At 44.2% G+C, this 24,724-nt stretch overlaps 1 protein-coding gene across 3 annotated transcripts in view; it reads right to left on the bottom strand.

The window, feature by feature from the left end:
* Window positions 1-24,724, bottom strand: part of GATB (glutamyl-tRNA amidotransferase subunit B) — a 90,041-nt gene that overhangs the window by 32,495 nt on the left and 32,822 nt on the right. For 2 of the 3 annotated variants that reach the window (XM_045465819.1, XM_045465804.1), the window contains exons 4-9: window positions 22,804-23,002; window positions 22,222-22,344; window positions 13,431-13,544; window positions 11,263-11,347; window positions 10,488-10,547; window positions 8,340-8,529 (exon numbers count right to left, since the gene is read on the bottom strand). In XM_045465819.1, coding sequence (XP_045321775.1) covers window positions 8,340-8,529; window positions 10,488-10,547; window positions 11,263-11,347; window positions 13,431-13,544; window positions 22,222-22,344; window positions 22,804-23,002 — 771 coding nt within the window. The remainder of the gene's footprint in view (window positions 1-8,339; window positions 8,530-10,487; window positions 10,548-11,262; window positions 11,348-13,430; window positions 13,545-22,221; window positions 22,345-22,803; window positions 23,003-24,724) is intronic. The other variant, XM_045465808.1, reaches the window with a different exon arrangement.

Below are 24,724 nucleotides of genomic sequence, written 5' to 3'. Positions count from 1 at the left end.
GTTCAAAGATTCTTAACATATTAAAAATGTTGCAAAGGCCCTTAGCAATTAACTGAGAAATTAGGAGAAAATGGCAAGTTCTCTTTCTGCCTCTGCCAATGTACATCTACACCACCTGGCACTCTCCGCCGTGGCCTGACACACACCTGCCCCCAGATCAGGGAGGAAGACACTCAACCCCCCTACCCACCCCCCCACCCTATGCCATACAGAGCTTCCAGGGGACAGGAGGGTGGCCAGAGTTGCTGGGCTTCTCTTCTGCACCCCTTCTGCACCCTCTCCTCAGAGAAGTTACAGCAGGTATGTATATGCCTCAACCAGGACACTGCCTAATTCTGATGCCCCTTCTGACATTACGAAACCAACCCCATTACTGCTCACATAGTTTTGGTATCAAGCACGCTGCATTTTACTGCATTCTAATTCTTCTAATACGAAGAACTTGTGTGTGGGTTTACACCTAACCGGGCAGGTCAATCCTGTGGTGGGAGCGGCTGACTGTACAGGAGACCCTGCATCTGTAGATTGAGCCAGGTGCTCAAGTGCCATGTGGTGGAGACACAAACTGGAACCGCACCCTTCCACCACGTGGCAGGGGTGCTGGGGTGAGCGGCCACTGAGCTTTTCTGCAAACACTGTAAGAGGGCCCAGCATCTGTGGGTCAGTGGGGACTCCACTGTTCCCTCTTTATTCCTGTGAATTCAGTCACTCTCACAAAGTGGGAACAGAATGCAGACCCACCAACTTTGCGAAAAGCAGCCCTAAAAATAGCATCAAATGCTAGTGTTGGGATGAAATGGAAACTAGGTAGGGATGCCTGAGTGGTGGTGCTAGGGAAGAAAGCAGAAGTTATGGCTAGATTAAGGACTGACACATTCAGTGGGGTGGTGGCTTAGGTCTGTGATGTGAGGGAGCCCTCCCTCTGCTTTTCATGGAAACAAGAAGTGGCTGTGGAAATCCTGCAGTGAGCGAGCACGAGCGCACACACACACACACACACACACACACACACGCACACGATCATCCAGAGGAGTCTTGGATGGGGAAAAACTAAAGGCAGCTGTTTAGTGGTGTGAGACTAGCGCAGGAGACACCACTCTCCCTTAAGCGTGTCAGGCGAAGTCAGAATCCTGAACCATCACGGCCACTTTCAAGAACACGGAGATGTGAAGCAGCTCTGAAACTGGCCCAGAAACACCAAGGGTATACTCTCTAGTCTGTCTCATAAAATACGCAACTAGAAAGAGCTACAGTCCTTTTTCCTCCTGGGTCATGTTTCCAGTGGGTCTGGAAGCCCCTACAATCTGAGCAAAACTCTGGTGCCAACAATTTCACTTGTGCTGTGTTCCCAGCAGAGTCGGGAAGTAACACATCTGAGTTTGACTCAGGATAATGGTTCCATTCGGGGAGGGTTCACACCTACATCTGGCTTAGACTAACGGGAAAACAAGTGTACGTTTTCCAAGATATATTAACTCTAGGAGGGATGTGGAGGGAAACCAATATAGCAATAAGACTTTTCCTTGGATAATTAAAACCCAAATTATTTAGGTAATAAACATTGACAGTAGATTGGCATAATTAGAACACTGTATCTGCAAGAGTGGGCCATAAAAAGTATGCTGTCAAGAAATCAATTCTGATTACAATCACATTTCAACGTGTCTAAAGCCACCATTGTCACATGGGCCCAACACGGAGAGAACCTGTGTTGGTCAACAGCAGCTTTCTGGCTGCAGCTTAAAACCAGCAACAAAGCTTCAAGGCAGTGTTTGCTCACTGGCTCTAAGATCTGACTGAAACCTGAAATAATGTATTTTAATTGTCCCCAAAAGGAAATCATTCCACAAACAGGAAACCAGGTTTCAGGAAGGATTAAGGAGAGAGCCCCTGCGAATCCCCAAGGTTGGGCACTCAGGGCTTCACTCCTCCCTGTACTTTTGAGCCAATCAGCGTGTCCCTGAGGGGTCAAATGACCCTGAGCCCGGAGGATCGTCATCTCTGAAAGTCCTCTGTTAGTTGTATCTGAAATAAATGCATTGTTGGTTTTGCAGGAGCGAAGTTAGAAGGTGCATCTTTTATTTAGCTTTACCAGGAGAAAATATTGGTTATGTTTCTAGTGCATACACTAACTGTAAAAGCACCCATAAGCTGGCAAGCACTGGGTACAATTTTATAAAATGAAGAATAAAATCAATTTTGAAAATTACATGGAGCTGAAATGGTGAGCAACGATGTTGACCAAATGGATTTTCCTTCAGCAGCAGTTAGAAGGCCAGTGCTTTGCTCCTCAGTACATCTAAGCAGTCTGAAACCAGTCAATATGGTTTCAGACGCCTTTTTAAACTATTAGCTTTAAAGCAGTATTACCTATGGGTATACAGATATTTATCATGGGAAATTACTTTAAAGACAGTTCATCCAAACCAAGCCATTTCAAGCTTACTAGAAACTCAAAGCAAAACTCTTGGAAAACAATCCATTTAACGACCAACCATAGTCATGATATCTTTTCTGTTTCTTGGTCCCCTGGAGTCACTTTAACCTTTTTCATGGTGTCAGAAACAAAGGATTATGACTTTAAGTGGGGAATAACCAGCTGGGGAAAATGAAGTGGTTCAAGTAAGACTACACATCTTGAGGCTGAATACAAAGAAAGACAGCCATATACAGCAGCACAGGTCACTAATCTGGCGGGTCACGACCACTTTCTCCTGCAGTCTTACTGGGGCCATGCTGGACTTTTCTTAAAATGCAACATTTTTAATATGTTAAGAACCTTTGAACAGCTGGCAGGTACTGAATAAAATAATGGAATGGTGGGAAAGTGCATTCTTTTGAGGAGCTAAAATCAATGTGTTAGTTAGCAGCTGTTCGGTGCCACTGCTCTTCTCCCCGGCAACTCATTCTAGGGAGTCTGCTTGGCTGCATTTAGGCTTCTTTTAGATTCAGTGAAGATTCTTCTCTGTCAATCATCTTTAGGATGAGTGAATCATCCCCTCCCCTCTTTCAGCTGGGGGGGGGGGTAATAGCTCCAGTCACCTTTGCAGAGCTCTCCCCTCCAAAGCATCAGAGGTGAGATCTGAAATCAAGACTATCTCTTAGTCAGTGTTTCAACCCATTGCCCTGTGGGGCTACTTGGGAGAGTTAAAAGTGGCATGGAAAAGATAAAGTTCTTATATCTGAAAACAGCATAAGGCACTGTGGCGCATATAGCAGGCCCTCAAGAAATACTAAATTGGGGATGCTATGCCATTCCTCCACTGAAATCTTTTAAGTTTATTTATTTATTTTGAGCGAGAGAGAGCGAGCGTGCGAACACGCAGGGTAAGGGCAGAGAGAAAGAGAGTAAAAGAATCCCAAGCAGGCTCTGTGCTCACAGCATGGAGCCCGACGCGGGGCTTGAACCCACAAACTGAACCGTGAGATCGTGACCTGAGTCAAAATCGAGAGTCAGACACTCAACCGACTGAGCCACCCAGGCGCCCCCCTCCACTGAAATCTTGATGAGATGGACATCTTTCCATCTACTGACTTCGTACACAGCCAGCCACCCTGTGAGCTCATATCTGTTCCTCACCAAGTGCCTACCATGTGCCAGGGTGCATGACACGAGGCCAACAACAGGCAAAGTCATCTCACAAACTCTACATATTCTGCACTCTGTGCAGACCCTTTACGATGATTTAGTCAGAAGGAGCCAAGAACCTGAGGCAGCAAGTTTGAGAAACAAAGTTGCAGAGGAGAGCTTACATTTATTTTTGGTGACTTAAATTTCCTACTTGGAAAATGGACATAATATCTGCTTTTCATCGGATTTGACTGATTTCCACTAAATTTAGTAGACAGCATTTTTTATTTATAAGGCAGTCTGACCTCTTAAAAACCAAGTGGTCAAAAGTTCAAATTGAATCAATGGTCTGTGACTGTGCCTGATTGAAGCATTAGTGGGACTGTATAAAACATTAACAAACGTAAAAATTCTATTTTCTCTATCAAGTGATCCAAAACAGCAATGAACTTGACACATTATTCCTGTGTGGCATTGTGACACATTACACGTGCAGGCAGGCAATAGAGCTTCGGCATGTAAATAAAGCCTGGGCTCTGAAGTCCCCACAGGCTTGGCTGAGTTACTTAACGTCTTACATTCAACCACAGAGGTTATGTTTCCTCATCTGTAAAATGGGGAGAACAGCAATATCTACCTCAGAGGGTTGTTGTAAGGGTAAATTAAAAAGTGACCACTATAAACCACAGAGACTTCTGTCAGCGAGTAGCCATTTTTATGTACTGCTTAGGCAAATGACTACAATTTGTTTGCATTCTCTGAATCAGGTAAGGCAGATTTAGGAAGAGATACCCCCACAGACATCATTTTGGGATTATCGGCACATGCATATAATCTAGATCATTCTAATAATTACTCCTGGAATATGCTGACTCAGAGAAGGACTTGTTACACTATTAAAACCTCATATTTTTCATGGGGCGCCTGGGTGGCGCAGTCGGTTAAGCGTCCGACTTCAGCCAGGTCACGATCTTGCAGTCCGTGAGTTCGAGCCCCGCGTCAGGCTCTGGGCTGATGGCTCAGAGCCTGGAGCCTGTTTCCGATTCTGTGTCTCCCTCTCTCTCTGCCCCTCCCCCGTTCATGCTCTGTCTCTCTCTGTCCCAAAAATAAATAAACGTTGAAAAAAAAAAAATTAAAAAAAAAAAAAAAAACCTCATATTTTTCAGAATCCTAATACCTGGATCTCAGCTTCTACATTTCTATTCCTTAATCCTTACAAAGGAGGTCAACAATCGAGCAATCTGACTTATGAAAGGGAAGCAAGGTTAACTAAATAGGTCAAAGTTTCAGGTCGGGCAAGATACTTTTTATGTGGCCAGAGGAAAAAACAGTAATACAGATTTTCTGTTCGGAGGTGACTGTCAGGAAGGTTCATGAGAGAAAACCAGAATATAGATCGGACTTAATGTCCTGACAAAAGCAGTTTAGAAAACAAGAGTCAGAGACACCAAGTGATTTGCACCGGAACACAGGATCTGGGGTGGTTAGAGTGGTGATCCAGGTCTTCTCACCCCGAGTTCGAGGAGTCGGGTATCGTTCCATGATTTGCTAGGTTGTCAAGACTGGCTTATGTATCTGATCTTTAGAAATAGAGATGCTTTTGTCAGGAATGCTGCTTCTTCCAGGGCTTCCATGAGTATTGTAATGGTATCCCACGTGCTTACTTGTTTGTCTGTCCATTCACTGAATAAATATTCACTGAGTGCCTACTATGTGCCAGACATGGTGGGAGATGCTAAAATATAATATTAGGGTTCTGTAAATATCAAGCCTAAATTATCAATACATAATTCAGTCCTTACCAGACAATAAAATAAGATAAAGATCAGAGTTAAATTCTGAAGTCTCTGTTATTTGTGAGTAAGGCATGTGTGTGAGGGTGGGTATGTGCTTAAATGCTTAACTTAATAAGCAATCTGAAGGCACAAAGCATGGAATCGAAGCTCAGCAAAGCACACCTCCACTACTGCTATTTATTTAATGAATACTCCTGGGCACTCTTTAAATTGAAAGATGGTTCATTAGATTTGTGCATCCGCCCTTCTCAGCAATCTGTTGTGTTTCTGATGAAGGCAGGAAAAAACATGAACATATCATTTTCGGGTCTGAGTAACTCAGCTTTCAATGATTACAAAGTCATAAAGAGCTCAGGATGCCTACTTTCAGGAAAACAATTTGTCTGACTCATTCTCTTTCCATTGCTTTTAAGTTCTCTTTGCGCTCTTCTTGGGAATTTCAAGGGCTGGCCCTTTAAAAAACAACGAATCACCTAATACATTAGCTGCAAGCTATACAAATAAGCATATTTTTAAGCTATTAAAAGACCAGTCCCGTCAAAACTGGCTCAAAAATCACCTCCTTCTTGAAGTTTTTCCCTTTTGTTCTGATCAAGGTAATCACTGCCTCCCCAGGCTCCCATCCTGCATTATGCATCTATTGGTTAGCTGCTTAGCTGTGTCATGTGTGTGTGTATACATATAAACTCTTGGAAAGCAAAGAAACACTTTTTTTTTTTAATCTCTGCCTCTGAGTACCCACTACATAGGAGATGCAACAGAAAATAAAAGTGGTGGACTGAAGAGATGAAAGGTGGGTTCCCCTAAACAGGACCTTAAACTATGAAAACATACACCCACTCACCAGGCATCCCTCAGCCTTTATTCAAGGCCTCCTGTGAAGGACACATGAGTGGAGCCTGGGTCAGAAACATGAACAAGAAAACCTCCCTGCCCTCAGAGGACTTCTTTCAGTAAGGGACAGCAGACGCTCCCCACCATCACATGCTTGTCGGAGGCCAAGTGTGACAATGCTAGAGAGATGCTCTTCAAAGGGAGTGTATATTTGCAGTCCGTGCCTTGGAGAGAAATAGCGATAATCTTGAGAGGAGTTTCTGAGAGATCTTTTCACCTCTCTTATAAAGGAAGTTGATATACAAAAATAACTTTTAACATTATATTTAGTGGATTCTTCTCTAAAATCGCAGTTGTGAGCAAAGAAATGGCCAAGAGAAGCCTGGGAGGTTCAGGTGGTTAAGCATCTGACTTCAATTCAGGTCATGATCTCATGGTTCGTGGGTTCGAGCCCTGTGCTGGGCTCTGGGCTGACAGCTCAGAGCCTGGATGGAGCCTGCTTTGGATTCTGTGTCTACCTTGCTCTCTGCCCTTCCCCCGTTTGTGCCATCTCTGTCTCTCAAAAATGAATAAAAGTTAAAAAAATTCTTTTTTAAATGGCCAAGAAACCTAGGTTCTTCATTTGCTACCTCCAAGGGCTGCCTGCGTTCACCTGGTGGAAGGCCAAATAAAGAGAGGTAACAGGTGTCTTTGAGGCTAAGACCCAGTGGGCTCTGTCCCAGTCTTCCTGTCCCCTGTGTAATCTGGCAGTTGTAAAATGCAGAACCAGAACGTGGCATTTTGTATTTAGTCCGGCGGGCTGGAAATTCAAGTGATCAGATGTTGGGGAAGATGGACAGGACTAAAACTCAGTTTGGTTATGTCAACCTAGGGAAAAATACTTGAGTTGTAAGAGGTTTCAGATTAAAAGTTGTTCTGTCCAAGATGCTAACTGATTCACACAAAGATCTGGCATTAAGCACTGCTGATGCGCTAATCTGTGCTGAGGAACAGCGAATGAGAGGGTGACACAGCCTTTGCCTGCAAGGCACTGAACAAGTCACACTATGAAATAATTAAAATCTAGCACCGCAACCATCACAGAGTTATGGCTAAGACACAATGTCAGCCCACGGCAGGCAGTGGTCACCTCTGCCTGGAGTATGAAAAAATATCTGCGCACGCCTAATCATTACCGGGAGGAAAAGAGGAGTTTTCACGTGAGATTCTCCAGGAAGTTTTCCTATTAGCTGATTTATAAAGAGAGAGCCGTTCACTCAACAAATATCCACTTGCCAACCCTGTACCAGAAACGGCAGGGCTGCTGTTACTGAAGTATATAAATATGTGCATTCCAGCATCCCTATGTAGTTATTATTGGTTAATTAAAATCCAAAAATCTAGAGTCTGTGCAGACTCCGCTGCTCCAAAAGCTAAAGTGTGGCATATCCCCAGTGCCTGAACCGTGCAGCAGCAAAACTTCCTACTTCCTAACAGGCACGCAGGAGACAACTGTGACAAAACCCTACCCTCACTGAGGCTGTATCACTTTAATGTTGCCATGACAAAGAAAACAGCAAAGCCCCGGGCAGCTTTGAAAAGAATGGAAAATCCCTAAGCAGGTCTCAGTGGTGTCAGATTCTCTAACAGCCCCTTAAGATGCATCTTCAAGCCTCAAAGGGCCGATACTTTTAGTCGGAGTTTTCAACGTTTCGTGTGGAATAAACGTTTTTCTTCTACAATTGGAGAAACAGCTGGCTGGCTTTTGAGACCCGAACTTCCTGCCAGACCCTGTCATGGTTCAATACTGCTAGACATCTAGAAACCCTATACATTGATTTTCTTTTGTCCTGCGGACACATGGGAAAACATTCATCCATAACATTTGGACTGTCTTCAAGAAGCCTCCACGGCTGCTGTGAGCAGCTGTTCATTTCTACACAGAAGAAATGACTGACGCGAGATTCTGCTTCATCTTCTGGTTTTTTGAGGAGTATTTACCATAAAGGGTGGTGAGCAAAGGTTATCGCACCTTGTTCTTCTCAGAAGCATCTATTGTACAACTGAAGCAACCTGCCTGCTCCACTCAGAGCCCACAGTGTAGAGCATTACCCTAAACTGCTGAGCTGGGTTTATTTTAGCCTCTGATCAATACCTACCAGTAAGGCGAAGCTGTGTTCTGGCAGTATCCCATACTGTCGAATGAGCTTCTCTCGGGTCTCACTGGGGAGCTCAGGGAGCTGCTCCCGAATCCGGTCAATGTTGATCACTTGCTGAGGGTCTGCACCAGCAGGCAGAGATGCAGTGTCATAGAGCAGCAGGGGAGGAAGGTTGGGTTCGGGCATAAACCTAGGCACAGAGAGGAAATGGGGTCTGACTCGGAAGAGTTTCGTTTAATGGGAAAAAACACCTATCATCAAAAGTTTCATGTTTAGCTGCCGTGTTAAAATTGCCAATGTCTTCGAATGTCCCATAATATCAATTCTCCCTGTTTCCCAGGAAGGAGTCTTTGGACAAGTGTATTCTACAGGTCAAGACCACCAGATCTGCCAGCGTCCATGCTTATAAACGAATGATGAGTGAAAAAGGCACCATGTAGGGTTGATGCCACACTGCGATTTCTAATTGTGGATAAAGTACATATTCATAAAGACATAGGTTGCGAAAAATAGGACCAAATGAGAACAATCTATTTATTAGGCAGAAAAAAAGACTTTCCCTCATTTAAAAATTCTCACTGTTCTTAGCAGTATCTGTGAAATAAATGAAAAGTAAAAGAAAAAGAAAACCTTGAGACGTGGAAGAAATCAATAAGATTTTGCCTAAATAAAATGTAGAAGCTATTGGGGAGGGAGGGACGAGTAAGCGGGGCACAGGGGATTTTCAGGACAGTGAAACTATCCTCTAGGACACTGTAACAGTAGATGTACGTCATTATACATTTGCTCAAAACCCACAGAACATACAACATAAAGAGTGAACCCTAATGTAAACTATAGACTTTAGTTAATAATAAAATCTCAATATCAGTTCATCAATTATAGCAAATGTACTGTACCAGTGTGTTTAGTGAGTGTTCAACATTTCCTGAGGAATAGATGCAAATCACACAGCAATGCAACATGCTGTCAGGGGAAACTGTGGGGGGTGACGTGGAGCACACGGTACATGCCAAGGAGCATACGGGACCTCTCTGCTGCACCATTGCATATAATGTCTTTCCCTCTGTTGTATTCCAGCATCCAACATTTTCTCTCTGCTTATACTTGTCAAAGGGCTTACGTAGAAGCAGGATAATGCAGAGCAAATGGTGGCGCCATGGTGATAGATCAGACGTGCAAACAACCCATCACCTCAATGCCAAATCTGTGCTGTGAATCAGCCTGACTTCCGATGGCAAGAGGAAAGCCAAAGGGAGGCTTCCTGAATCCCGCCTATTAACCTGAGGGATTGAGCCAAAGCCACTAGCTGACCTAAAAGCCAAACTCCACGCTGATTAAGAAAGCAGCACAAACAGAGTAGGGCGGCAACACCGGAGAACAAAGAAGCACTTGGGAAGAACAGGTTGAACTGAGAAGATCACAGTGATTCAAACAATCTTGACTTCGACAGACAGGAGAGGAGCCCTTCAGGGGAGGTTCACTCTAAGGGTTTAGGAGTTTCTTTCCCACATCACAGTGCTACTTCTGTTCAAGATGCTTGTCATCGACAGCAAGAGCTGCACTTCCTGCATTTTGTGGAGGAACAGTGGGCTAACCTCAACAACTTTGTCGCTTAAAACCTCAATCTTTCAAATCTGCTAAACTCAGTGGGGAAAAAAACAAAAGGTTCAATTTACCTTAAGCCTGTCCGTATTTCTGGATCTCATATTAAGTACAACTTGTTTAGTTTATCAATTAAATAGCATCACCTGAGATACGAAGGGAACTGCCACTGACATATGCATCTCTTTTTTTCCCCCATATCTTCTCAAGGATCTTCAGTGTGTTACTTTATCTATCACTGAATATAAGAACATCCTAGGCCCCATCCTCAACTGCCACCCTCTTAGCTCAACAACTCTCACACAGAGGTGAGTCAACAGTGTCTTCCAACAGTTGAATTTTGTCAAATCAGGCACTCTGAGGCTACCAAAAGAAGAAAACATTCTTTCTCTCAGTATACACATAAAATAGGAAGTCCAGATTTTCCATCATGCAACAATACAAACACAAAGTGGTTCTTAAAAACTATCCAGGATCATTATGGTACTCTGTGAGTGGATTTGAAATACGCCCCTGACCCCAAACATGTAATGGTACTTTGACAAGAGGAATAACCACCTGTAGTCTTGTTTTCCTTCTTTGTCTCTCATCGGTACGGTGCACCTATGACAGTTAAATAAGAAAACGTTACACAAACATTGCGTGCAGCACCACCTAACATATGTGCAAAGGGAAATGGGTTACCCCTATCAATAAGAGCCACGGGCAAATTCAAGCTCTTTCACCTTCTTTGGCAGACACTTATGTGACTCCATGAAAAAATTATATTAATGGAAGAGAAATATTTAGATTAACTAAAAAAAGAGAGAAGAAATTGCTTCAATGTTTCCGGCTTCTAACCAGCTCAAACTCTCGTCTTCTGAGCTTTTTTCGGTCTCTTGCTAAAAGCACAAAATCCTCAAAATTCGGAGTCAGAATATCAGAGTCAAAGTTATCAAAACAAAGCAAAACAAAACAAAGGACACCTCTGTAACCAACCCTAAGCTCTCTTTACCTCTAGCTTGAACTGGTAGAGCTTAAGTCTGATAGAATTTAAGGAAGTAGAAATTCTTGCCATAAAGTGGGTAAACTAGAAGCAAATGAAAGGCCAGAACGTAATAAGTACTTACGTACAAGTCTGGTTCAATTTCAACCTCTTGCCAGCCCTACAGGATATTCTATCCCTGTAGCATACAGTATTCTCCCAATTGCACTAGTGAGAAAAGCATTCATGCAGAGAAGCTAAGTACCTTCTTCAAGGTCACAGGGCTTGCCTGTGGTGAGCCTGGATTGGAGCCCCACCCAGCTGTGTTCAAGATGCTTGTCAATGCAAACTCACCCTAGCTTGTAGTCAAATGAGCGAGTTTCATTCAGAATTTCACATCCATTCTCAAGTTCGTTGATTTGTCTCTGAATTTCATAGTCTAAGAAAAACATAGTAATTTAGTATCATATTTTGATTCCTTTAATCCAATCAAGCAATAATTAGAAATCTTTTTCAATCTTCAAGTCAAAAATAATCAAGAGAGTTGTTCATAATAATTCTTCCCTGATAGGCTATATTTTCTCATTGCAATCATAGGATAATGGTGCCGGAAAGGGCCTTTTAGGAAGTTCTGCTTCCTCACTTTCTGAGAAAACTCAGGTTCATGGTGACCCAGTCCAGTTCTTGGTAGAAGAAGGGTTAGGACCAATATCTAGGCCAACTAACTCCAGATCAGGGACCGCTGCCAATCAAGAGTTCTTATCCAGGGATCCATGGACAGACTTCAAGAGGTTCCGGTACCTCCTGAAATTATACACAAAATGTGGGTGTGTGGATTTGTACATTTTTTGGAGACAGAGTCCAGAATTTTCATAGGGATCTATGACCCCACATGACTAAGAGCCACTGCTCTATGCCATGCTCCCTCACCACCAAACCAGGCAGACTGTGGTAAGCAAAACACAGCCACAACTCTTAAGCTTCTTTCTGAAAGCAGCTTAAGCCTCCCCTTTACTCCCCACACCATCATATACCACTTTCCCGCACCCGAATCCAAACTTTTTTACCTGAGCTGACAAGAAGCAGCAACACCAAAACGTGTCAGTTTCTGCTTCCCATCTCCCCCACTGAGATGATAGCTACTAGGGATGATGTAGGGAGAAACGTGGGGTGGAAAAATCATGGGCTTGGAGAATTAAGCCCATCATAGTAAATCTGAGGTTCTTCCGGTCCGAGTGAGAACACAGGCAGAATTCTGTCTCGGGAGCTCCTTTGTAAATCATTATGGATAAACCTACCTAAAATCTTGCTGCTTGTTTTTTTAGGTTGCATCACCACCTCCTAGAATAATGAGTTCCAGAACACTTACTATTCACAGGGTGAGGCGGAGCTTTCTTCTATTTTTGCCAAGCTTCCCCTTCATAACACTGCGCTGTAAGGGTTTCCCTGACCCAAACCTTTCATGGCTTCTTAAACATGGACTGTATCTCCTTTTAGGGACAGAAGAGTCCCACCTCTTTGGTCTATCTTCATGTGGGAACCTTCCCTTACCCCTTTCCCTTGAGTAAGTTATCCCCCTTGACCATTAGGATGCCGTTTTTCTGAAAATTTGTACTCACAGTATCTTCGTTGAGGCTGATCATTTCAGGTTCAGGATAAGGTTTCACACAAGACTAGAGAATCTCTGCTCTATTGTTTCCAATGCTTTTCTCAACAAGACCCAAGACTCTACTCAACACACAGTAATGTATCCAGATAGCTTGTGCTCTGTGCATCCTTGAAGGAATGCACTTTAAACTCAATCCCTCCCTACATTCTCTCTTCCTCTACAGATACTTTTGGTTTTAAAGAATATTTGAGGCCTCTGAGATGTCTTCACAGTCAGCAATGTCATGGGAATGTATGAGCTCCAATAAGACCAAAACTTGACTATATAGGCACATGCAATCTATTAGTAAAAACAGTAAGAAGCAGAAAAATATACTGACCAGTGAGGTCAAATTATGGCCAATGTATAATGAATAAACATGACTTTATAAAGTTCATGCAGGTCAGAAAGAATGTGGTAAATGGAAAAACAGAGTTACAGTATTTTGCAGACCCTCCCATAAAAAGGATCCTCCCTTTGAATCTGCTTTGAATCGAATGTGCTGGAAGAGAGAGACACTATAGGAGTTCTAGAGCTTAGGACTCAAGAAGCCTTGAGGCCTCTGCCTTCATTCCCCTAGAATGCCCATCGCCAAACAAAAAAGTCCAGGCTAGGCAAGCGAATGAAGAAGGACCACAAGGAAAGAGAAGCCTAGCAGACCTCTAGCACCAAGGCGTTGATATGTGAGTAGCGTCGCCTTAGACCCTCTGTTTCAGCCGAGGTGCCTCATGAATGAGCTGAGGCAGGATCTAATCAGTAGAATTGTGAAAACTGAAATGATGACTGTATAAGCCACGAAGGTTTGGGGTGGCTTGTTACAAAGCAATAGATAATGGATACAAAAGGAACATTAAAAGTAATAGCTGACGTTCACCTATTGCTCTGGCCAGGAACCTGGCACTGTTGAGATTCTTCACTTCAGTTCGAACACCCAAAGGCTCCCCAGGATGATGCACAGATATGTTGGCATCCACTCTTAACTGGCCCTCTGGAAGGAGAGAAAAAAGACAACTCTTTAGAAATTCTTTGAGGCAACGTGGTCTTTTGAAGTCTCCCGGCAAGTAATATTTAATTCCACTTGCTGTTTAGTCAGTTATGGCAACCCAAGTTTAGAGAAGGTATGGCTGGTCCCGAAGCTCTTCTGCCCACTTACGAGAATTACAGTCCTAAGGCATCTGAGGTGTGAGCTTATGTGTGCGTGCATATCTGTACGCCCCTGTGCACATGCAGAAGACAGGAGAAATTCTGGAGGTACCAGATGCAGAAATCTAATTTTTTGCCAAATAAGAAAAACAACACTGTCAAAATGGAAAATTACTCTGTAGTTTTATCCTGAGTTTTTATCCAAAGTGTGAGAGCTGAGCTGGCAGGAAGGCATTAGAAATGATCATCTGATAACCCTGCACAGCTCTCCAATGGAAGGTGGATTTCCAACAGTGATTCCAGGAGATCCATAAGGGAGTCCTTGAGATTTTACAGCTGAAGGGCAAATACCAGAAACCTGGGCTTTTCCCCTCCTCCTTCCTCTGGGTACTGCAATCATCTCTTCTTTCCACAAACAGGACTCTGAACCCTTCCTGATTGCTGTAAGGATTTGCTGCAGCAGACAGTGCTGTTATGAAGGGGTGAGTCTGTGGAGGAACTCAGAGGGGACTACCTCCCTCCTGGAAGGCCCTTCTCTGACCCAGAAAGCCCCTTCAGATAAGGAGCAATAACCCCTAAGGAAGCAGGTGGTCTGTGGAGAGGACTAAGAGGCCCTTGAGGAGGAGACAGAGACAAAATCCTAAGACAAATAGGTAGATGAAGATAAAAAACAATCGCATTTTATACCCTACGAAGTAAAACTCAGATTCTCTATTCTCCAGTTTCATTTACAATATTCAAAACTGAACAGAACGTGAGGGCAAAATGCTGGATTTTTGTTTTCCTAGGCAGGTTCTTAAATTTAAAGAGGATGTGCCAAACCTGAGGGCTCTGATGGGCTGAATCAGGAGATTCATTTTCCAAGACTCTGCAGCAAAAGCATATTAAAATAATGAAACAGGATGCATAAATTCCATGCCAAGAAATTCCATGGTCTTAGTCTCTGTTGCTCCCCCAAATGCTGATGTGGGGCTCAACCTCCTGCAAGCTTGAGACCACCGGCCACCCACTGCCTGCCCTACTCTCTCCACTTGTTCCCCCAGAACAAAGGATGAGCTCCCCCACTCTGCGACCCCAAGTGCCACCCACGCTGACCGTCAGGGAAAAAGGTGCTTTCAGCTCAGAAATTAGTCTATGTCTCTAGCACGGACTTCTCAACATTTTGGACAATTTGTGCCTCGTTGAACGTCAAGAAGTCCCAACCATTCCTGATGTTAGACTCGTGGTCTAGGAAACCTGAAGTCATCTACACTGCCTCTGTTTTCTTTTCCTGTTACATCCAAACTGACAACTAGATCCTGTCAGTTCTTCTCTCCCAACCCCCCTCACATCTGTCACTTCCTCTCTATTTCCACTGCGGCCACCCTCGCTGGAGGGCTCGGAACTTCAGACCAGGTTTCAGAATCGCATCCCGACTTGTAGTTCAGCAACCCCTCCTTGTCCAGTCACCCACAATATGGCTATGACTTTCATCCTGCTACGATGTGGCTTTCATCATTTTCTCTGCTTGCTCATGTGCAGGGCCAGCTCCTGCTGGACCATCTTGTCTCCTCTGCTTGGTACTGAAGAGCCGTCATCCAGTCTTGGTTGACACGACCCACACTTTCTCTGCTACTCAGACCATGAGAATGCTTTCCTCCAGTCAGGGAAGCTTTCTGCATAGGAGCCCCTGCCCACTCCACTGGCTCCTGCACATCCTCTTTATCACTATTACTGTCCCTTCTTCAGCCTCTGCTCATCCCCCAAGATCCCACTTAAGTGTTACCACTTCTCCTCCTAGAAGCTCTCATCAATAAGCTTGCCTCCACTGGTGGCTCCTCTGAATTATTAGAATATACACGGTCAATACCATAGAATTTAGCACATGACTACAGTCTATTTTGAATTAATCTTATCCTTAGGACCGAAATGGAAGTCTCTTCAGGACTGTCCCTGGATTTCAAATCCTCACCCACCCTCCTTCCCAAGAACATCATTCTTTCAGCTACCTCCTCTCTCCCACATCAGTCAACCCCCTTACTTTCTCGGCAGTACTTCTAGTAGAGACACACGCAGAAAGTCTCTCTCCTGGAAAACAAAAACAAACCAAACAAACCACAAACCCTAGTCCCTTGAACCCCATTTGCTTTCCATCAGTTACTAAGCTGTCTCTCTGCTTTCCTTTCCAGCAAATCCTCTCCCACAGGTTTTGCTTGCTTGTTGCACATCTTGTCTCTACCATCTCACCTCCTGTTCACTCCTAAACCTTCTTCAGTCTGGCTTCTGTCCCCACCTCTCTGAAAATTCCTCGCTAAAGTCACCAGCAACTCCTGGCTGCCAAATGCAGTGGACACAGGACCTGTTCTGTCTCCCCTTGCTGGACACTCCAGAAGCACGCAACATACCGACTAATCCTTCCTTCTTCAACTACCTTCCTCTCTCAGCTGCCGTGACCTTATATGCCCTTGGCTTCCCTCCCACCTCTCTGGACACTCTACTTGCGTTTCGTCTGCTGGTATTTTCTTCCCCATCTAATTCAGGACCCTCTTCTTGCACTCTCTCTGGAGGGGTATATAGTTATAAATACCACCAATGTGCTGCTAAGTCCTAAATTTCTCTCTTCTGCCCAGACCTCTACTCTGAGCCCCACCCTTACCTCCACCTGACACTTCCACCTGGAGATCTCACAGACATTTCACTTTCCAGAACTAAATCCCCATTTCCCCTCCACAAATATGCTCATCTTCATCTTCCCAGTTTCAGCCAACAGCACCACCTAGCTCCTCAAGCTTCTTTGAAGGCATCCTTGATTTCTTCCTGCCCCTTGATTTCCACACCAGCCTGTTAACAAATCCCATTATTTGTAAAATCCACCTTGAATCTACTCAGCTTGATCTCTCCAGCTCTCCTGATGCCACCCTGTCCAAAACAGCATCATCTTTCATCTGGTCTACTATAAGAGCTTCTTTCCTGGTCTCTTTGCTTCTACTCCTACTCATCTGAAATCCACTTGCAACACAGCAGCCAGAGTGGTTTCTACAACGTTCTTCAGACTCTGTCATTCCCTTACTTAAAAGCCCTTCAATGACTTCCCACTGCATTTGGGATGAAATCCAAATTTCTTCTCATTATTGGTAACCTATCCCTTGTCTACTCTTTTCAGTCTTATTTGATGCCATTGTCTTTTTTCACTGCCATATTCAGAATCTAGAGCTGGATCTGGCAGAAAGTAACTGTTCAATAAAATTAATACCTTGTTGGAGAAGCCAGAACTCTGGTATTTTCCTGAGCAATGAGTAAGCAGACTGGTTACTGTCTCACAAGAGGCTCCTGATAAGTTCTCAACTTCTGTCTGAATAGGACTGATCTACAGCTGGAATCATCTGAAAGGCCTATTCAGCTCAGAGGAAAACTTCTAAAGTATGCTGAGCTGTGCTCAACCAAATCTCACTTCTTGGGAAACAACTTTTTTTTTGAACTCAGGGAACCCTGAGTGGGACTTCACCCGCTTTTAAAAATGGCACCATCTTTTGCAATTTAGAATTTTAACTTGGATAAGGAACAAGAGCATGAATTTCAGTCTCTCCCGGCGAAGGCCATGCTACATAAATGTCTGAGAGGAATCATTTAGTATCCTGCAGTGTTGAAAGAGAGTCCACTAGCCTGGATTCAAATATAGTATCAAACATTAACAAAAGACATTCTATCCAGTGAAGACAAAATACCTTTTAAACAAATTAAGTTAAATTGCCTCCAGTGCACAAAAGCCTTACCAGTCAGGTTTACCTCAATGCATTCTGCAGCACTGACTGAGGGGCCTTCATTCACACATCATGAGAGCGTTATCAAGCTCGATTTCTGCCCTCCAGAAGCAGAGATTTGTAACAGCAAAACTAAAAAACGATACCACTGAGCGCAGTGATATGGTGCAGTTACATATTTTTTTTCTAAGAACACATTCACACATCAGAAATATACCATCAGGACAGAAAACTGTTTCTGTAAACAGCAGGGGCCTGAGGATTTAGAGAGGTCTGTTAAGCTATCTCATTCTGATCACTGGATGCTCTCCAGGACTTAAATAACAAGTTCTCTCTCTCACACACACACACACACACTGACCAAATTTTATTGAACATATTTCGCAAAGCTTATGTACCCAAAGTGAGTGGTGGTTCTGTAAAAGCAACAGTACTTACTATCATTAATAAAAGCACCTAATGTTTACCGAGCACATGCTACTTGTCAGCGCTTGTGAGAAGTTTTATACACTTGATCACATTCATTTCCTACGATGCAGCTTTAGATGAAGCCACTTAGACACCCTTTGGGCATCTCAAACTTCACATACCCAAGATGGAATTCCAGATTTTCTCCCCGTCTTCCATGTCTCAGTGCACAGTGACACCACACCCAGCTGCCCAGCCCTATGTGATGACCTTTCCCTTTCCATACACAAATATCTGGGGACTCGCTTCATAAATGTGGAAAGTGAGGCTCAGAGAAATCAAAACCCCTTGCCCAGGTTCTTTCGGCCACCAGAGGCAGGACAGGGCCCCAACCCAGGGCTGGGACCTTAGCATCCTCAGCACCCATGCTCTGCCATCCTGCCTCTCTAAGGTGTCATCTATGGCTGTGACACCGTTGTGGCTGCCTCTAGGAAGCAGTGTGATGCGGGGTTTAGAGGAAGGGCTCCTGGGCTCAGACACACCTAGACTCAAATCCCAGCTCAGTCACTTCTTGTGAGCCTTGGGCAAATAACACGACCTCTCTAAACCTCAGCCTCTTCACCTATACAACAGGCGTGACAGCACCTATCTCTCAGGAATGCCGTAAAGTTTAAACGAGATGCTAATTTTTAAAAATGCTTGGTGAGCTGATGAGCACAGGCTAGCCGTTCAAAATGGCAGACATTATCACCGAAACCATGTCAAATGTCTACTTCAGTGCACACTCAACTCTACAGATGGCTTTGAGGATCTCAACAGTGGCAAACGTCCACTGAGAAGGAAATGACTTCAGGAACCCAGGCTGAGCTGACCCATGCTCATTAGCAAAACTATCAGGAACTCACTGAATCACAGTCCAGAGCAACTGAAGCTTCATTCCAAAAGCACCCTGGGGGTCCACTGGTCCCTTCTAGGGTGGTCCTCAGTTCTCAGACTGCAGTCTCCAATGCCAGCATAGTGGTCCTACGGTGGTGGGGCAGAAGAAGGATCAAAGGGGTTGGGGCTGATAAAATACTAACAGCACAAAAAGCTGGACCCCTGCAGACTCTATGCGGACCTTCCCTCCCCATAGCACTCAGAACAGCCGCAGCCGCTCTGCTGCTGTGCTAGGGGCAAAGCTGCTGGATTTGTATTTAAAAGCAACAAACAGTGTCACAACAAATGAGATTTAATGAACCCTCTCAGCTGTCACCGACTGATGAGTTCTTGCCGTTATGGTTTATCTCTTGGCAAGGACCCAGATGGGACTATTTCTCAGCTAACAGGTGGTCCGTTTACTATTCCATAGGTTTGCTAGGAATCACAGTTATTTTGAGGAAGAATGGAATAATAAAATTTTTTTAAGTGATAGAGAATCAACACTTAGTGCATAAATGGATAACCATCCAACCTGCCCATATTTCATTTATGTTCTGTGGGTAAAAAAGCAGCGTGAACCATAAATCTGAAATGGAGAGTTCTCTTACCCTACAAAACAGAGCCTCGCTTCTATAAAGCCAAGTTGTAGGCAGACTCATGTAGCTGTGTTTTTCCAGTATTTAGCTTAAAGTAGATACTGAATAGGCAAGTTCTGTCTTCAAATTCAACTTGTATGGGGCTCCAATGTTAGTTTGTTGCTTGTAACATGTTCTCTGTGACAAATGTGGCATTACAATTTCAGAAGTCCTTTTGTAACACACAAATATAATGTGGGACATCAAAAGGTTGGTAAATAGTATTATAAACCAACAAGGAGATGAATCATCATCCTCAAATGGTATTTACTGGCATCCACTGTGACCACTTTCTGATGGTTAATTTTATGGGTCAACCTGACAGAGTCACAAAGTGCCCAGATATTTGGTTAAACGGTATTCTGGGTGTGTCTGTGAGCTGCTTCTGGAGGAGAGAACATTTGAATTGGTAGACTGAATAAAGCAGACTGCCTTTGCCATTGTGGGTAGGCCTCATTCAATCTGCTGGAGGCCCGAGGAGAACAAAAGGTAGAGGAAGGGGCAACTTGCTCTCTCTGCCTGACTGACGTGAAGCTGGGGTACTGGTCTCCTCCAGCCTTCGGATTCAGCCTCACACTGGAACTTCCACCACCGGCTCTCCTGGTTCTCGGGCCTTCAGACTTGGTCTGGAACTATACTACCAGCCCTCCTGCAGCCTGCTGACTACAGATCATGGGACTGCTGGGCCTCCATAATCACATCAGCCAGTTCCTTAGAATAAATCTCTTCATATATAAACATACATACATATGACATTCACGTGCACATATACACACATCCTATTGGTTCTGTCTCGCTGGAGTACTCTAATACACTATTGAACTATGAATTAACAACTGTATATGCAGAATCTGTATCTTTTCTCCACTCCTGCCTTTCTCTACTCAAGGAATGCTGAGTGGCAAGAGGTTTGTTTAAAGCCCCTCGGAACAGAAAATAGAGGGCAATCATGGGCAAGGCTAGCTTTTGGTGACTTAAGGGCAGGAGGAGCACCTGGGCGGTTCAGCTGATCCAGCATCCCACTCTTGATTTCGGCTCAGGTCATGATCTCACAGTGTGTGAGTTTGAGCTCCACATCAGTCTCCATGCTGACAGCACAGCACGAAGTCTGCTTGGGATTCACTCTCCTTTTCTCTCTGCCTTCCCCCAGCTTGCATGCATCCTCTCTCTCCCTCTCTTTCAAAATAAATAAATAAAGTTAAAAAAAAAAAAAAAAAAAAAAAAAGGAGTGCCAGGAAGGGGCCATGAGAGGAACCATTAAGAAATTGAGTTTGGGGGCGCCTGGGTGGCGCAGTCAGTTAAGCGTCCGACTTCAGCCAGGTCACGATCTCGCGGTCCGTGAGTTCGAGCCCCGCGTCGGGCTCTGGGCTGATGGCTCAGAGCCTGGAGCCTGTTTCCGATTCTGTGTCTCCCTCTCTCTCTGCCCCTCCCCCGTTCATGCTCTGTCTCTCTCTGTCCCAAAAAAAATAAATAAACGTTGAAAAAAAAAAAAATTAAAAAAAAAGAAATTGAGTTTGACCAAAATTTGTAATCTTTATTTATTTATTTTTTTTTGAGAGAGAGACAGACAGACAGACAGTGAGGCGGGGAGGGGTGGGGGGAGAGGTGGAGGGAGAATTTTAAGCAGGTTCCACGCCCAGCCCAGGGCCTGATGCTGGGCTGGACCTCACAACCCTGCGATCATGACCTGAGCTGAAATCAAGAGACAGACGCTTAACTGACTGAGCCACCCAGGTGCTCCCCAAACTTGTAATCTTTATATCCAATTTGCAAACACTTAAAACATACATTTTGCTTGGTCCCAATGGCACAGGTGTTTCTTTTGTTTGACTTCCTACTATGTTTCTAATGAACTTGATATTATCCCAAAGTTCAAATATTTTGAAATCATAACTTTGCCTTATACTTGATGTAATTGGGCTTCAGCTGTAGTTGGATGAAAATTCTACAAAATGAAAAACACAAATAAAAATCATCAAGTAGCAACTAAGTGCTACCTGCACAGACTCACAAACTAAGAGCTATTCTGGAAAATATAATGTCTTCTGAGAAAGATAAAACTGTTGAAACACACTATTTCACTGACCCTAATTTTGGTGCAAAACAACATTTGGATAGAAGAAGCCAGAAGAAAGCATCTAGTCGCATCTAGTCCTTTGTGAAAGAAAGAAAGAAAGAAAGAAAGAAAGAAAGAAAGAAAGAAAGAGAAAGAAAAGTCGCTCACCCCCAGTATAGCAAACCAAAACTTAAGTGCAGTTTCAGCCTCTCCTAGGACCGTGACCTTTTATCCAGTTGACCTGGAAGTTCCTGATCAACACCAGAGAGGTAATCTGCATGACAGACCCCGCCCCCCAAAGAAAGGTGACCTTACCTGAAACAATCCACTCTCTGCTATAAAACTTCCTTTACCACTCCTTTCTCTCTATAAAAGTCTTCCATTTTGTACAACTCCTTGGAGCTACCTCCTATTAGCTAGATGAGACGCTGCCTGATTCATGAATCTTTAAATAAAGCCAGTCTCATCTTCAAATTTACTCAGCTGAATTTTTTTTTTTTTTTTTAACAACTCCTAATCTCATATTCTTGGGCTCAGTGCCTTGGTGCTGTTGCTGTTGGTGTGTTTAGTTTTGACTAGGGGCTCATTAAGGAATCCAAGGAAAACTCTAAGGAAAAAAACCCCAGAGGTCTAAAGGCTGACAAAACACGTAAACAACCCCAATGCAGCTGACACAGAAAACACTCCAGTGAGAAGACACCTGGGAAGCGGAAAAAGAAGATCAAGAAGGAGGGACATGGCCGACAGCTCCTCTGTGGCTTCTACCTGCCATATTTGCCTGGCTGGTCCCCAGTGCTTGAAGTATCAGCTGCAGCTCTCTGACGGCTGTTGCTGCCTCTTCTCCACAGGACATGTCCGGCTCCAGCACCACTTCCAGAAGGCCAACTCCTACCAAAGAGAGGCAGGGTCAGCCTGACCGCAGCTCTCCAGATAAATCAGGCTGAAGTCTCAGGAAAACCCTGCATCACTGATGGACTCTCAACACGGGTTCTAGCCTTTGAATGGTTTCTCCTCCCCTTCAAATTTTGATTTTTAACTTTGGTTCTTTCAGTGTCTGCTTGAGAGATCGAGCTGCGGGGTCGGTGACGAGGTGGCTACATTTATCACATTTTAGGGATAGGTTATTAGCAAGCCTGACGATAATCACAGTTATTGGTGGGTTATTAGCAAGCCCAATGGTAATCACAGTTCAGGCTGAGTTCTCGAGTCAGTTGTGCCAATACCAATGCTGATATTTGATCTGGATCTGTGAAACTCTTGGGCCTATTTCCTCAACTGATTTGGGAAAACTCTAGGGGGGAAGAGGGTTGGCTGGAAGGAAAGGCAAGAGAAAATCTCCAAGCCTACCTGCCCTGTTCAAATCGATGAGTGTCTGAGAACGCAGCTCATCGTGGAGGCTTTTGCCACTGTCTTGCTCCAGCTGGATCTGCTTGATCCTCACGGTCTTGGTGATCACCTGCCTCCATTTCTTCCCCACACAGACACTGTATGCCAGGCTCCCATTCACAGCAATCGGGAGTCTCTGCTGAGTAATTTGGTAGCCTGCCTGCACACAACATGAGTTACACAGTGATTAGGCCATAAATGTGAGCGGGAGTCCAGTTCACTATTTCTTTTTATGTCACTAAGATTAGAGGTTTACTTAAAAACACAACAGAAGAAAAAAGGAAAAGGAGAAGAAAATTAGTTTATGCAATTTAGCTGTAATTTAACCTGGCCTCTTCTGGCTTTCCCCCCTCCCTTACCTTCCCTGAACCTCCCCCAACCCCCAATCATGATGCAATAAACACGAATCCCATCTTCCCTACAAATTGGGGAATAACAATAATCTCATTGTCAGAGGCCTCTAAGAGAAGAATTTATTGTTTCCACTTAGCTCATTAGCCTAAACCCTGCATCTGATTACTGGGCTCTTGACAGACCCTCCTTATTAGGAAGTGCTGGCTAAGCATTTTGCCATCTACTCTCAGCACGGGAGACAGCAGTTGCTAGTGCCTTTACGCTTGTTTTGTTCCTGCTCTTTAAGGGAACCAATCATGCCAGCTGCCCTCCATGACCGAACTTCCCATTTCCCTCGCTAGAAAATGCTGTGACACTCACACTCGGCTAAGAAAACATGTAGTACTAAAATACTGATGGATGTTGCAAGGATTCCCTCACCTCCTTCTAAGTAGAGGTGGAAGGACTTCCAAACGCACACATGCATCAGCACACATTAAAGAGACAGGAGGTTGATATGGAGAACTGGAGAACAGAGAGTAGCAGCTGAAGCCCCCGCAGTGCTTATGGGGTCCCAGACACTGTTCTGAATTCTTCACACCATTTAATCCTCACGACAACCCTATGAGGGAGATATGGAGCAGGGAAGGAGTTAAGTGCCTTGTCCTAAGCCACAGGGCTAGTAAGTATCCACGTCAGGATTTGAACACCGGATGGTCTGGCTCCACACTCTGCTCTTAGCCACCAGGCTGGCATTTTTCACACTTCCTCTGCATGAGGAGTCCTCTGGCAGGCTGGTCGAAACAGACTGGCCCCACCCGAAGAGTTTCTCATTCTGTAGCTCTGGGGCAGCACCTGAGATTTGTATTTCTACCAAGTCCCCAGGAGATGCTGATCCTAGTGGCACGGGGACCGCCCTTTGAGAACAACTGCACTGGGTCAACTCTGTGCTGAAACAGCAAGTCGCAATGTATAAAAATTAAACTCTGAATAGGGTTGTTGAATAAAATACAGGATGCTCAGTCATATTTGGATTTGAATGAACTGTTTATTCAGATAAACAACAAAGACGTTTTACAGAAGTATGTTCCATGTAAAATTTGGCAAGACTAACTCTGGTTATCTGAGCCACCTGGACCAGAAAGAACAGAAAGCCACAGATAATTAAAACATCTCATTTTAGTTGCATGCTAAGTCTCCCACCTTAACCGAACTGATTAGCACTCTCAAAAGATGGAAAAAAATGCAGTTTCATTCCCTTCATCCTACCAAGCGATAGAATTTGCTAACGGGTGGCAGCCAGAGGGGAAAGCAGCAAGCAAGCAATTGGAGAAATAAGGTTCCAGTCGCATTTTGTATTTAATCGCACTTCCACCCTCACCCACTAACAACCAGCTCACCCTCATCTTCAGTTCAAGGAGAATAACGGGAAGCAATATCTTCGCTATCGTTTTTCTAAATCTGAAGAAAGGGCATACTTACTAATCAGAGGCTCAGATCAAATGAAATACTATTTTGGGAAACCCACTCAACGTTATAGTTTCGGTTC

The sequence above is a fragment of the Leopardus geoffroyi genome, chromosome B1, assembly GCF_018350155.1.
Source record: "Leopardus geoffroyi isolate Oge1 chromosome B1, O.geoffroyi_Oge1_pat1.0, whole genome shotgun sequence".
Taxonomy (NCBI): Eukaryota; Metazoa; Chordata; class Mammalia; order Carnivora; family Felidae; genus Leopardus; species Leopardus geoffroyi.
Note: the sequence above shows the minus strand (reverse complement) of the source record. Positions and strands in the feature narration are given on the sequence as shown.